This window comes from Triturus cristatus, chromosome 1_2 (genome assembly GCF_964204655.1).
Source record: "Triturus cristatus chromosome 1_2, aTriCri1.1, whole genome shotgun sequence".
Classification (NCBI taxonomy): domain Eukaryota; kingdom Metazoa; phylum Chordata; class Amphibia; order Caudata; family Salamandridae; genus Triturus; species Triturus cristatus.
The window spans coordinates 899,433,912-899,447,086 of record NC_140580.1 but is presented as its reverse complement, the minus strand read 5'-3'; the positions used below and the strand labels follow the sequence as shown (position 1 = coordinate 899,447,086).

Genomic DNA, 13,175 nt, shown 5'->3' with positions numbered 1-13,175 from the left:
ATAATTCCCATTCGTTTTAACTCTAGCTACTGAAGATCCCAATAAAATGTTAGTCTACGACTAGGTAGTTTTAACAGTTTTCCCCTCTGCATCTCACATTAGATTTATTCCCACACCAGAAGATTCAGGCCCCACAGTTACATGGTGGCTGATATTTCCACCTCAGAAGCCCCCCTGTCTCTCCGGGTTATAGCCCACATTAACAGAGCATTTATACCAATGTGGGTAAGGGCCCATGATGAAGCATACCACCCCTGGGTGGTTGGGAGCATTAGTCCCTAAAAAACAAGATTTATTTTCCCCTACATACCATCTCCTGAGACTCTTATCACTGTTCCTTGAGCACCTAGCATTTACTTTGGGCCCCGCCAATGCATAGCCGATAGGTCTCGCCTTTAGGAAATTATAAGTGTTTAGTTATCCAGCACAATATCCTTGATTAAACAACATCATGTGTTGCGTGGCTAAACACTTATAAGGACCTAAAAGCGAGACCTTCAACACATGACCACGTCCTTGTGTAATGTTACTCGTGCGCATGTCTGCCATATAAAAAACTGACAAACGAGTCACTGCAAAGTTGCATCAAAAGCAGTGCTGGGTGCTATATTGACGAGTTAGGTTTTTTCCCCCCCACCCCAAGGGTAACAAGCATTGGCATAGCCAATGGGTCTTGCTTTGGGACCTTAAGTGTTTAGCCATGCAACAGTTGATGTTGTAGCACCAAGGATATTGTGCTGCATAACTAAATACTTATAAGGTCCCAAAAGCGAGACCTATTGGCTGTGCCAGTGTTTTTTTATGGATTTACTTTACTGAGACATGTACAAAACAATACAACACCGTAACACAGCATAACATAGCAGAACACGAATGTAGGAAGCTGGCTGTTTATGTGATATATCAATAAGTGTGGACAGGAGCTTGCTATGCAATCCCATAGAGCTCAATTAAGGGGGTAGTGTGGTCGAGCAGCCTTAGACATTTGCCAATACACACAATGGTTAATACATGACAACACGACTCAAGAAGGAGAGCCACGTCAATTTATAAAAGTAGCAAGCATCTTTATATATGATGGGCGCATGACACGACTCCTTATCTTGTATTTTGTCTTGCAAGCTATGACTTACAGATTTTCCAGAGAAGGCTGGCCATGACTCTTCCATATATTTGTCTTGGGTTTGATTTGAATAAAATGATTTTTTTGGATGATTTTTTTGGAAATTCAAAGATTAATGAATAGTTCTACTCTTTCTGACCACAAATGAATGTTGATTGTTGTGATAGTGCGACATGCGAATTGTTTTGTTCATGATTTTGTTACGTTTATATGAAATAGCTTTGTCGGAGGGGGAGGGGTGCCCGGTGTAGGGCCCCGGGTGGGGGGGGATCTGGGGGTGGTGGCGGTGGTTGTTGTGGCCCTCTTGGGTGTCCGAGCTGCATGATCAGTAGCTCCATGGCATCTGTTGTTCTTCAGGTGTGGCTCTGGGCTGCACTCCCTTTCATGGTGCAGGTTATTGTCCGACTTTACACCAGGTAAGAGCAGGTGTTAAATCCCTGATGCTAACGCGCCTTATCGCCTGTTTTGTGATCTTATCGCAGATCTGGCTGGTCGTTGAGAATGTCGCGAAGTGGTGTTGTCGCAGCTTTTTACACGGGAACGCCTACTCTGCATCTCATTAATGTTAGTTGCCGGTGTCATCTGTGGTGATGGGTTTTTACAGCTGATATCGCAGATAAACTGGCGATATCGACTGTTAGCACCAGCTTGTGAATGGTGCGATGAATTTATCGTCACTTTGGCTGCGATAAAGTGCAGATAACTCGGCGATAAGTCCTTGAGAATATGCCCCGTGGTGTGCCTACACGAGGGAGGTGCTTGACGCAAGACACTGCATAATGATGCACAGCAGGGGAGCACTTAAGGAGACAAAATTCTAGTTAACTTGCGGTGTTGAAAATCAGAGCGATATTTATTTCCAAATGACTGTCTGTGCTTTAGTTCCAGTTCCAGCATATTGTGTATACAATTAAAATTCCCAAACAGTAAGTATTCTTACGTCCAAAGACTTTAGCTACAATTCAAGAAAAAAATGAAAACAGCTGCCCTCTGAGATACCCCTTCAAAGTGATGCTGAAGGGGAGACCACAAAGTGGGCAGCCACAGTGGGCATACCTGTATACGGTTACCAGGTTACTCCAGTATATCAACTGCACCATTTTCCAGTCCTGATCATTCCTTTAACAACCTACTGCATTCTGGGAGTTGTAGATTCAGTTCATTTCAACTGAAGGGAATGGACTTAGAAACCTAAAAATCACGATTTGTAAAAGGAAGTTGAACGAGGTGTCTCTGATGACGTGAGGCCTGATTCACAAAAGTAAACTTGCACTTTTGTGTAAGTTTACTTTTGTTTGGTATTCACAAACTACGAGTTTAATTTTACTAATAGTAAGTTTACGACTGCGGAGACTTTTTATGTGCAGAGTGTCCGCCACAGTGCTGGGTCTCGACTGTCGTAAAATGAATGTTAGTATAATTAAACTTGTACTTTGTGAATACCAAAAAAAGGTTGTATGACAGAGGCACACTTGGCTAAACTACGCATGCCTCTACTCTGCTGCCTAAACCACGAATGTGTCTGAACAATGCATTCCCCTACCACACATGCCTTTACCACGCAATTTCGTGGTAAAGGCATGACTGGTGAAGAGACGTGTGGTAAAGATCACACCCTATGTCACCTGCCCTTAGCACTAACAACTACCCCTCCCCCGCAGGCCTAAAATTTACCCCAACCCCACCATGAGTCCTTAAAACTTCTACAGCCCCCGAGCCCTAAAAACATCTCCGATCCCTCCAAGCCCTAAAACTGCCCCAAACCCCCCTAAGCCCTAAAAACACCCCGAGCCCTAAAAAGTACCCCTATCGCAAACTGAGCCCTAAAAACTTCCCAGAGCCTCCCTGGGCCCTAAAATCTACCCTGACCCACCAAAGCCCAAAAAACTACCTCGACCCGCTGAGCCCATAAACTACCCCTACCCACCCCTCGAGCCCTAAAAACTACCCCAATCCCCCTGAGCCCTAAAAACTACCCTGACCTCCCCTAAGCCATAAAAACTACCCCAACCCTAAAAAACTGCCCCCACTCCCCAAAACTGGGCCTCAGCCCCACTTACCTCACTGCGTCCTCTCCCGATCCTTCCTGTTTAGGGTCCGCCCATCTCAGCATCTAGACCGCGCATTGCCTTAACCACGCATATGCATGGTTAAGGCATATGCGTGGTTAAGGCAAGTGTGGCTCTGTCCGCGTTATTCAGGACGTTTCCCCAAAATAATAAAATAGAAAGCTTACACAAAAGTGTAAATTTACCTTTGTGAATCAGGTCCATGGAGTAATATCATAAATGTATGCTCAATTCAAGCTCTCTATATATTAACACAATGGGGTGACCCTGTGTCCCTAGGAACCTGGGTATTTAACGTATAAAGAACAATGGTTCCCTTGGGTAGAAACAATGCGTATTGTAGTTAGCCATAGTTACTTCAGCATAACATATAATACATTTCTGAAAGCAAAAACATTGGGAGAAAAAACAAACCACATCCTCCCACCCTCACCTCACTGCACTATGTATTTATATCACCACTGAGCACCACTATCTCACTATTTTGTATCACTGTATGAATTTGGAAGTATAAAATTCTGCAATGTGTTTCTGTTTATCGAATGTTATCAATTCTGATACATAAATCAATGAAAATCCTTTCTCTGTGTTCTTGTTCCTCTTTCCCCTTTTGTTCAAGAAATGTTTTTGCTTTCAGAAATGTATTATATGTTATGCTGAAGTAACTACGGCTAACTACAATACGCATTGTTTCTACCCAATTCAAGCTCTCTGCATACAGAATGGGCACAAGGCAGAGCACCCTGGTCAATGTGGTACAACATCTTAATGGTCATTTGTGCAAAGATTGAGAGCCCAGGCTCACACATGCACTGGAAATACCACCTGAAAGGAAGATGGTATGTCACCCTACTTGTGCAGGTATCCCCAGCTGAAAAACCAAGACAATGTAGTCAGTCAGTCCTGCTGATGGTTGCACACTTTTTAGAAACTCTTGTTTTTGAAATTGAATTAAGAGTGGTGATCTCACTCCTTTCCATTACAAAAAGCTGGTTCGCCAAGTTTTAGGTCTGCCTGATGCAGAAGCTATTACAGAATGGTGCCAAACTCATGATTATGTAACGAAGTAAACTTAGTAGATGATATCAACCTTTGGATTGTAGTTCAGTCATTCTGTTCTTCCCTAACAGGGGCGGCTCCTCCGCTAAGGCGGAGGAGCATCGCTCGACTAAGCGGAAAAAGAAAAAGAAAATGAAAATAACGCACCAATAACAACGTTACGTTATTATAATTTTCTCCTTCTGTAAGGAGCCAGCCAGGTTGGAGCAAGGCGGGACTCGGCTTGTGTCACCCTGGGAGAGGGAGAAGGAGTGGTTGCTGCTGCACCTTAAGTGCGCATGGCAGCTTGGCCGGCCATCTTGGGCCGGCCAAACCATCATGAGCTCTTTGCATGTTCTCCACCGTCTGTATTGTACAGCCTGTGTGGAGAACATGCCCAGGCTCCTAATCCCCATCAGAGTGCCGAGCCACGGCGCTCAGACCAATCATGAATCTGCCGTAGGCAGCATCGTGATTGGGTATGGGAGCTTGGGAACCTGGGTGCCTCCTGTTAATGTTTCTGCGTTGTAGGAGAGGCAGCGGCTGGCGACCAGCCACCACAACGTAAGTTTTTTGTTTTTTCTAAAAAAAAACTCCACGCCCGACCCCCGCCACCGTTCCCAACCAGCTGTCACTGTTCCCTAATGAAACAAATTGTGCCTACTGGAGAAAATGAGAGTCCCAAAAAACTCACCATATATGTTGTATGGAGCCACGTCCGGTGTCTCTCTCCTCCACGGTGACTCCAGCAGGCAGCAGGAAAGGGAAGGTCTTCCTCCCTTGCACAACATGATTCCAACCGCTCTGCAGCTCCAGGATTGGTTGGAGTAGACTAACGCAGTGCTCATTCTTCGGCTGGGGGCCTGTAGCTGCAAACCCTTGGCTGTTACTCTGCCCTAGAATTGTGCAGGCTTAGGTGTGCATGTTTGATTGGCCGGCTGTAGGCAACCGGCCAATCTGACATGCGCACTGGCAGGGGCTGCAGTAGTAGTGCAATTGCACGAAACAGCCCTGCCCCCTACCCTCACACTGTAACAGAGCAAGCTTGCGACCAAAATAAAATTGCATTTATTACCATTTTATTAATGTGTGTGCCTGATGCGCTCACAGCAGGCGGGGCGACACTCCTGTGCCATAACGGGGAGCCGCCGCTGCTAATATCATGGACAGAATATCGAGGGCCAAACTATCGAAAGTTAAGCACATATAGAGGAAGTGTAGATTTACTGCTCTAAACTCTACATCTATGCACCTTGAAGAGGGGGGGAGTGTGTGTGTGTGTGTGTGTGTGTGTGTGTGTGTGTGTGTGTGTGTGTGTGTGTGTGTGTGTGTGTGTGTGTGTGTGTGTGTGTGTGTGTGTGTGTGTGTGTGTGTGCATGTGTGTGTATGTTTTTTTTTTTTTAAGGTATAGGGAATCTATACTTACTTTCGATATTTTGTCCTTCAATATTCTCACAGTAATATTTGTGCCATCAAGATTCCTACCTTGAAATTCCAGGGGCACACCTTTCAGGCCTTCCCAACTTGAGGAATGGTCTTTCTGTGGCCTTACACTCAGAACCTGATAATCATCTTTAATGTAGGAAAGGCCTAAGGAACATTTAATTCTTTATTCGAGTTGGCCTTTTAAAAGTCTTTCAATTGCCCCATGTTGCCTATAAAGACCAAAGCGAATGAGTGTTCTATGGAGACTTCAATGAAGTGTTGGAACTCACTGAGGTGAGTAGTGAATCGGATATTTCAAGGGTGAAACATTCCCCCAATTAGCAGGTTCACTCCTACTGAAAGTGATACAGTGCCACAAATGGCTCCTGGTCTGTGCCTGTCTTTACTGGAGGGCCTGCAGTTTCAAATAGCAGCGAAAGCAGGTAGAATGAAATGCCTGGTCCACCCACCATCACGAACCTCTGACTGTAACACCATGTCTGCATGAAATGAGGTCCAGACCCCTCCTCCTCCCCATAAGGCTGTGATTACAACCACAAGTCTGCAGGGGAGAAAATCTTAGAAAAGTGTTTCCGCAGAGCGCCATCAAGACTGTGCCCCCCCTGCGACCAAAAGACTGTATGGATGAGGCTGGATAATTGCTTCCTACCCCCTCAGCACCACCCCCTGATTGAAGCCACAAGTCTGCATATGATAATACTTGCATTATTGACTCCTCACATCATCACAAACGTACGTCCCCACTCCGACAGTCTCCTTCCTGTGTGTGGGCCTTGAACAGCACTGTCCTACGGCCTCATCAAGGACATGCCCCCCGATTGGGACTGGATGTCAGCTTACAATAACTCCCGGTGGAATACATCGCCATGAGATTCTGTTCTCCTGGTCCTGAAAGCACCGACCTCCTGCAGAGTAAAACTCCCAGATTTGTACTTCCCTATGACATCATCAGGCAGATGCCTTCATTGGAACCACAAGTAGGTCCTGGTGAAAAGTACTTTACACCAGAGTAATCTTGTGTAATGTTCCAGGTTGTGCCTCATGCTTGTCACACAAAATTCCCAAAATAACGTCGTTGCACATGTGGGGTGATTTTTAGCACAGTAACATTGGCTCAAGGCAAACTATCAGCATGCCAGAAGTCGATTTTCACAGGACGTGTGCTTTTTGCACTATTCTATCTTGTATGAAATGAATCCGCACATCCAAAATAGAGGGTTAAATGCTGGTGTTGCATTTTGCGAAATTTTCAGAACTTTAGTGGAATTTTACGTAATTATGAAAAAGCTAATTACGTGGGTTGGGCACACTATAACCACGAGCTGGCAGATTGTAGCACCGGGGTCGTCTTCTTGAGAAGTACCTCGGCCACCCAGCACCGCCTCCTGCTCTGTAACGTTATTTGGAAACTAGATTTGACCTGTTACCTTTAAACTTAGAGACACAACTCGTTTAGTCTCTATATCTGATCCTAGAATATATATGTCTATGTTAAACGTAACCTCGTGAAATGCCACTGAAAATCAACATAGTTAAAAAATGGTGAAAGTTTTAGTAAACTCATCTAAAGAATATTTGGTGAGGTAAACACATAATCCTGTCTTGTTTAAAAATAAATTCTATTACTGTGACCTTCACGCTCTCCGTACTTCCTCTAGAGTAAATTCACGTATGATTGATTGGACCTTTGGATAATTCTGTCCTTAAAGTACTAACCCCTTAACCTTTTGCAGTCCCACCCTCCCTATGGCAATTGTAAAGGTAGAAATTGCAGCAGTGTTGTTGTTACGCCCTCGGCCATTAGTTCAACTAATTCAAATTACTGGGAGGTGCTCGGATGCCCCTTGATGTGTCCTGACTGGAACCACAGCTCTGCATAACACCTACATGGAGGCTTTCTCGTCTCACCGTCCGGTGTGGGCCACCACTGAAACCACATGTCTGCTTAATTTGAAGGCAGGAGTCGTGCCTTCCCACCGCATCGTCCGGCATATACATGAATGGAACCACAAGCCTGCATCAGCTAAGGCAAGGGTCACTGCTTGTCTTATCCCCAACCACTAAGCTCACCATTGTTTAGGAAGTTGTTTAAGTAATTATGTTTGACTATTCCCATTCCCAAGAAAATACTACCCTTTCCCCTGGTTTGGTTGCAAAGAACAGATATTGACTGAGGTGACCGGGGTCACTCAAGTCCATGGGCCCCGGTGCCAATGCACCTGCTGTACTACTGATAGCTACGCCCATGCTACTTATGAACTGGTACAACAGCTGCTCACAGAAAATGTATGTACTTAATAAAAAGCATGCACATAAATGTTATATTTACAATGAAAGTTAATATATATTAGCATAATATCAATAAATCTTGCATTTAAAGCGTCGGAATTTGTAACTTTCCTTCTACCACATCAGTTCCCCTACAGATTCCACTCCTGCACACATCTTCTAATTGGCCCACTTCCCCTACTCCTCTCCCCACTTTATATCAGGTCTACTCATCGTGATAGGTGTTCCCAATACTCTTGCACAAGCATTTGGTGTAAATGTCAGTCAAGTCTACATCTTTATGGCTTTCTCATACGTTACTACTGAAAGGCTCCATGGCATTCCTTTCTTCACGGTTTCCCTAATTCCACCTCTGGAACACCCCGTACGATGGTGGCGGAGCACCATTGGTCGCTCCATGTGGAGGAGGTAGGGACTTTCCTGGTTGCTTTCTTTCCCGCCCCTCATTTTCCTCTGGGCAGGCTTTTTGGGGGGAAAGTGGAGATGGAGTGAGGAAGAAGGGTCTTAGGGGCGATCACATTAACCTTGACCACAGATGTATTCATCATTATGTTTTAGGGCGAGCAGTGGGTTTATAAACCCTCGACTACTGAGAGCCTCCTTGCTTGTAGCTCCTTTCGGCCTCCTTCATGTCTCGTCTGTTGACTGTGCTGTACCAGATTCCAACAACCACTTCCCCGAACCCCTTTATATACTTAATGCTAGTGACATCCAGTGGGAATATTCAGAGCATTACCTCTATCAACCTAGATACTTCTTCATTTTGTACAGCTGTTATGTGCATGCGAGTAGGGACATGGTCTTAAGACTCACCAGATGGGGAAGGACTGACCTGCTGGTGGTCGTGATCCTCTAGCTAAGGCTGGAGATAGGTCTGCGGAAGGACTGAACCTGCTGATAGTCTAGGTCTTCTCGCTGAGGCTGAGCATGAGTCTGGGGTAGGACGGACCTGCTGATGGTTCAGATACTCTCGCTGAGGCTCAGCATGAGTCTGGGGAAAGACCGACCTGCTGGGGGTAACATACACACTCGCCTAGGCTGAGCACGGGTCTGGGGAAGGACTGACCTGTGGTGGTCGTGATCCTCTAGCTAAGGCTGGAGATAGGTCTGCGGAAGGACTGAACCTGCTGATAGTCTAGGTCTTCTAGCTGAGGCTGAGCATGTGTCTGGGGTAGGACTGACCTGCTGGGGGTAACATACACACTCACCTAGGCTGAGTATGAGTCTAGAGAAGAACAGATCTACTGGTGGTCGTGATCCTCTGGATGATGCTGATCACGGGTCAGGGGTAGGACTGACCTGTGGTGGTCCAGATACTCTCAGTAAAGCGGAGCACATGTCTTGGGAAAGGCTGACCTGCTGGTGGTCCAGATACTCTCGCGGAGACTGAGCTCGGGTCTGGGGAAGGACTGACCCGCTGCGTGTCCAGATCGCCTAGCTGAGGCAGGCTGAGCACGGGTCTGAGGAAAGACTGACCTGCTGGTGGTCCAGATACTCTCAGTAAAGCGGAGCACATGTCTGGGGAAAGGCTGACCTGCTGGTGGTCCAGATACTCTTGTGGAGACTGAGCTCGGGTCTGGGGAAGGACTGACCCGCTGCGTGTCCAGATCGCCTAGCTGAGGCAGGCTGAGCATGGGTCTGAGGAAAGACTGACCTGCTGGTGGTCCAGATAGCCGGGCTGTGGCTGAGCACAGGTCTGGTTAGAGGGGGCTGATCTAATTGTGGTCCAGACCCTCCACTCAACCTTGAGTTATACTCAAAATTTTGTTCTTCATGGTGTGTGGCCATTATGGGCAAAAGGGAGCTCTGTAGTGGTTTCCAGTTTCTTGGTAAGATGGTTCTCCGTCTGCACTTTATATCATGATGATGTGCTGTGGAAAATGTCAACATTTACATTTTCAAGATGAGCCGTGGCTACGTACCTGCTTGGGAGGGCAATGGGCATGTAAATATGCAAAATTATGCATCTTTTTATGCTATTTTGCTGTATATGAATACATGTATGTTTTATTTTGACCGGTGCTGTTGCCTTGTTCCTTAAGTATATCAGTTACCTCCGGTAAGAATACTAAATAGCTTTTCAGTGTATTTTCTGATTGGCTCCCGTCCTTGTCCTGGGTAAATAATTAACCATTCTGTTGCAGCAGGGGGTGTAGGGACGATTTGCATGAGTAAGGGTCTATACCGCTTCATGTGATGTCCTGCATTCCCTTGCTTCATTTTTTTAATGTGAAGAGTTGTGTATCACGTGTAAATTGCACATGCCTAAATTAAGAATATTTGAGGAGTGAGGCAGGCTTTCACTGCGGAAGGCTTGCTAAATATGCCTACATGGTTCTAGTTTGATTGACAGGTGATCATAGGGTTTCTGTTTGGGTCGTTCGTTCTTAGAACCGCCTCATTCTAGCTCTTTCTGTGACTTCTAACCTATAGGAAGTTGCTGAAACCGCATTCGTAATCAAAGTCTACACAGTTCTTCAGCTGCAATAAAATCTGCTTTTCTTATCACCTTCTATTTAAACCACACAAGCATTGTTGCGATCGCGGAGGGCCTGACCAAATCATGATGATTGGCTAAAAGTTGTTAAATAACAACATTATAATTAAATCCACCGGATTTATACAATTCTGCTGGCGTGGTGTTTCCTGCATAATTATGGATTAACTGTACTTGCCACAGAAGCCATCTTTTGCATCGCTGGCAGATTTCAACAAAAAAAAAGTTTCTAGCTCAAACAAGTTACTCGAAACATGCACTTGTGGAGCTGCACTTCGGCAGACCGCTTGAAAGGTTCTAGGTCACTGGTCACCTTAAATTGCAGAATGCTGTAGTCAGGTGTTAAATGTAGACTAATGTGGCAAATCTTTAGCCTAAACAATATTAAAGTGGATTAAAATGGCAAAATAGTGAAATAATACTGCCACAAATGTATTGCATTTTTTCTGCATAATCTTCCTTTTTTCAGCATCATTTATTTCTGCATAATTTGATCTTCTGTTGCTGCATAATTCTAGTGGCCCAGCTTATAATACATGTATCCAGATTCCTAAGGACATTTGTGTGGACATGTACATTTTTGAACGGCATTTACTACACTCAGCAAGTTAACAAAAGTAGACGCATTCGGCAACTAAGGAGTTTCAGCATCAACTGAGGAACTATGGGGCATATTATCAAGACAGGCGATACAATTATCTCCGCTTTAGCGGCAGAAAACTGCCGCTAAAACGGCGATAATGGGCTTGATAATATGCTCTATGGAATTCCAATTGAAGCCCATGTTAGATAACCTGGGCTTCAATTGGAATTCCAGAGAGCATAATTTCAAGCCCATTATCGCCGTTTTAGCGGCAGTTTTCTGCCGCTATAGCGGCGATAATTTGATCGCCTGTCTTGATAATATGCCCCTTAGTTGGTTCAGCCCTCCGGTCTCACCCACCAAAAACCTGCAACGCATTAAATCTAATGTACCGACCCCGTTCACCACCACACAACTGAGTCCAACTCTAGTCTGTGATTGAAGCATCTGGACTGCCAAACAGCGGCTTCCAAAATGCGCTGGGATGCCATATTGATGGCGGATTGTGAGCTATTGAAGTGGTAATTGTGAATACAGACCTTTTCTGCACCATACTCTTGTTTGGTTTACTTGTCGACAGCATTCATGGGTGCCCAGATGCAATCATTTTTGTAGCACCAAGAGGCCATGGTATTGTCAATGATGCACTACACAAAAAGTGTAAAATGGAATGGCAGCGTGCAGATTAAAAGAAACAATTCCATGCATTACAGTGCAAGGCTGAATTAAAGATAGCACGATAGGCTCCTCAAACATCCAGAATCCTCATTCTCCTGAGCTCTCCAGGTGCTTACGAGGTGGTTTCTTTCAGGTGTCCCTGCGTTTTTCTCTAAATAGATGTTTACACTTTTTGAATAAATTACTGTCGACCGATACAGGTCAATCGAGATTGGAGGCTTTTATGATGTTTCAGTGAGCTCTACCTTTCGGGATTTTTCTAAGATATTCGCAAGGATATTGCCTCAGTCTGCCCCTCGGGTGAAGAAGGGAAAATAAACAAAGTTCCACACCAGTCACTCACACGCGGCATCAAACACACCCCCCAGACAGACTCACTCAGAGCAAGCACAGCTGTCCAACCAGACTCTCCTCCGAGGCGTGGTGCTACCTGTGCAGTACTGGCTTCGAGGCACCGCAGTGGTGTATGAGATAAAGGGGTGTAACGCAGACCCAGGCAGCCACTGCGGTGCAGCCCCCCCCCCCCCCCAACATCCAGGGCGGCCCAATCCGGGGGGGGGGGGGATTGCGCCCAAGGCCAACATATCTGAGCTATGGGAGACTCCAAGCCCCCTCATCGCACGCTGCAAGGGTGGTGGAGGCATCATTCTACGTCACGCCGCTGAAGTGCCCCATAGATGCACCTACAATACAATACTGCGCCGTGAATGTTCCGATGAGCATCTAACAGACTCGAACCTGCTTCCAAGTTGTGACATGAACACACGGCCGACAGCCGAGCTGCATCCCTCACCTTGCAACAGCAACAGCGGCCACAGGAGCACTCTCGCCGCTCTCTCCATGACTTCGGTCTGTCCCTTTCTCACTTCTTTGGAAAACAAGTTGATGTGGCTGATTTCAGGCCAGCGAGGCCCGGCCGGGTGTAGATGTAAGAGAAAGCCCCCAGCCGTGTGTGCGCGGAATCCGCCTCCTGTCCGTCGTACTCCTGCTCTCCTGGCCGGCCCGTCCCCTGGACCTGCTCTGGTGCCGAGCTCTCTCTGCCTCCCCTGAGCCTGGCTGTCAAGCCCTCCGCAGCACCGAGCTCCGAAAAACACTCCCCTCCCCGGCTGCACCCTCCCTCTCCCCCCTCTCTCTTTACAGGCAACCAGCACGTTTCTACTTAATCCAGCTGTTGCTGGCCCCGCTGTCACTCATCCAACTGTGCATTCTTTCCCTCTGGCCTTTTATCTTTTTTTTATCATTTCCTCCTCAAATGGTTCTGTTTAGAGGACTCTGAAGATGTGGGGCTGTGTGTCCCCGCAGTGTATTTGTCCCTAGCTGTAAAGTCGTCGTCATCTGGTGGGACATGTACCAAAACACACACACTGGTCGCGGGGAGGGGTTTACAGTCTGTTTTCTGGTCCTGCTGGGGTTTGTTTTGCAACTCACGAGAGGGCGGAGGGGCTGCTTTGG

At 46.3% G+C, this 13,175-nt stretch overlaps 1 protein-coding gene across 1 annotated transcript in view; it reads right to left on the bottom strand.

The window, feature by feature from the left end:
• The window catches only part of MXRA8 (matrix remodeling associated 8), a 127,291-nt gene extending 114,491 nt beyond the window's left edge, over window positions 1-12,800 (bottom strand). Inside the window, exon 1 of the mRNA XM_085609589.1 lies at window positions 12,517-12,800. Coding sequence (XP_085465715.1) covers window positions 12,517-12,565 — 49 coding nt within the window. The 5' untranslated portion in view covers window positions 12,566-12,800. The remainder of the gene's footprint in view (window positions 1-12,516) is intronic.
• Between the last annotated feature and the right edge of the window lie 375 nt (window positions 12,801-13,175).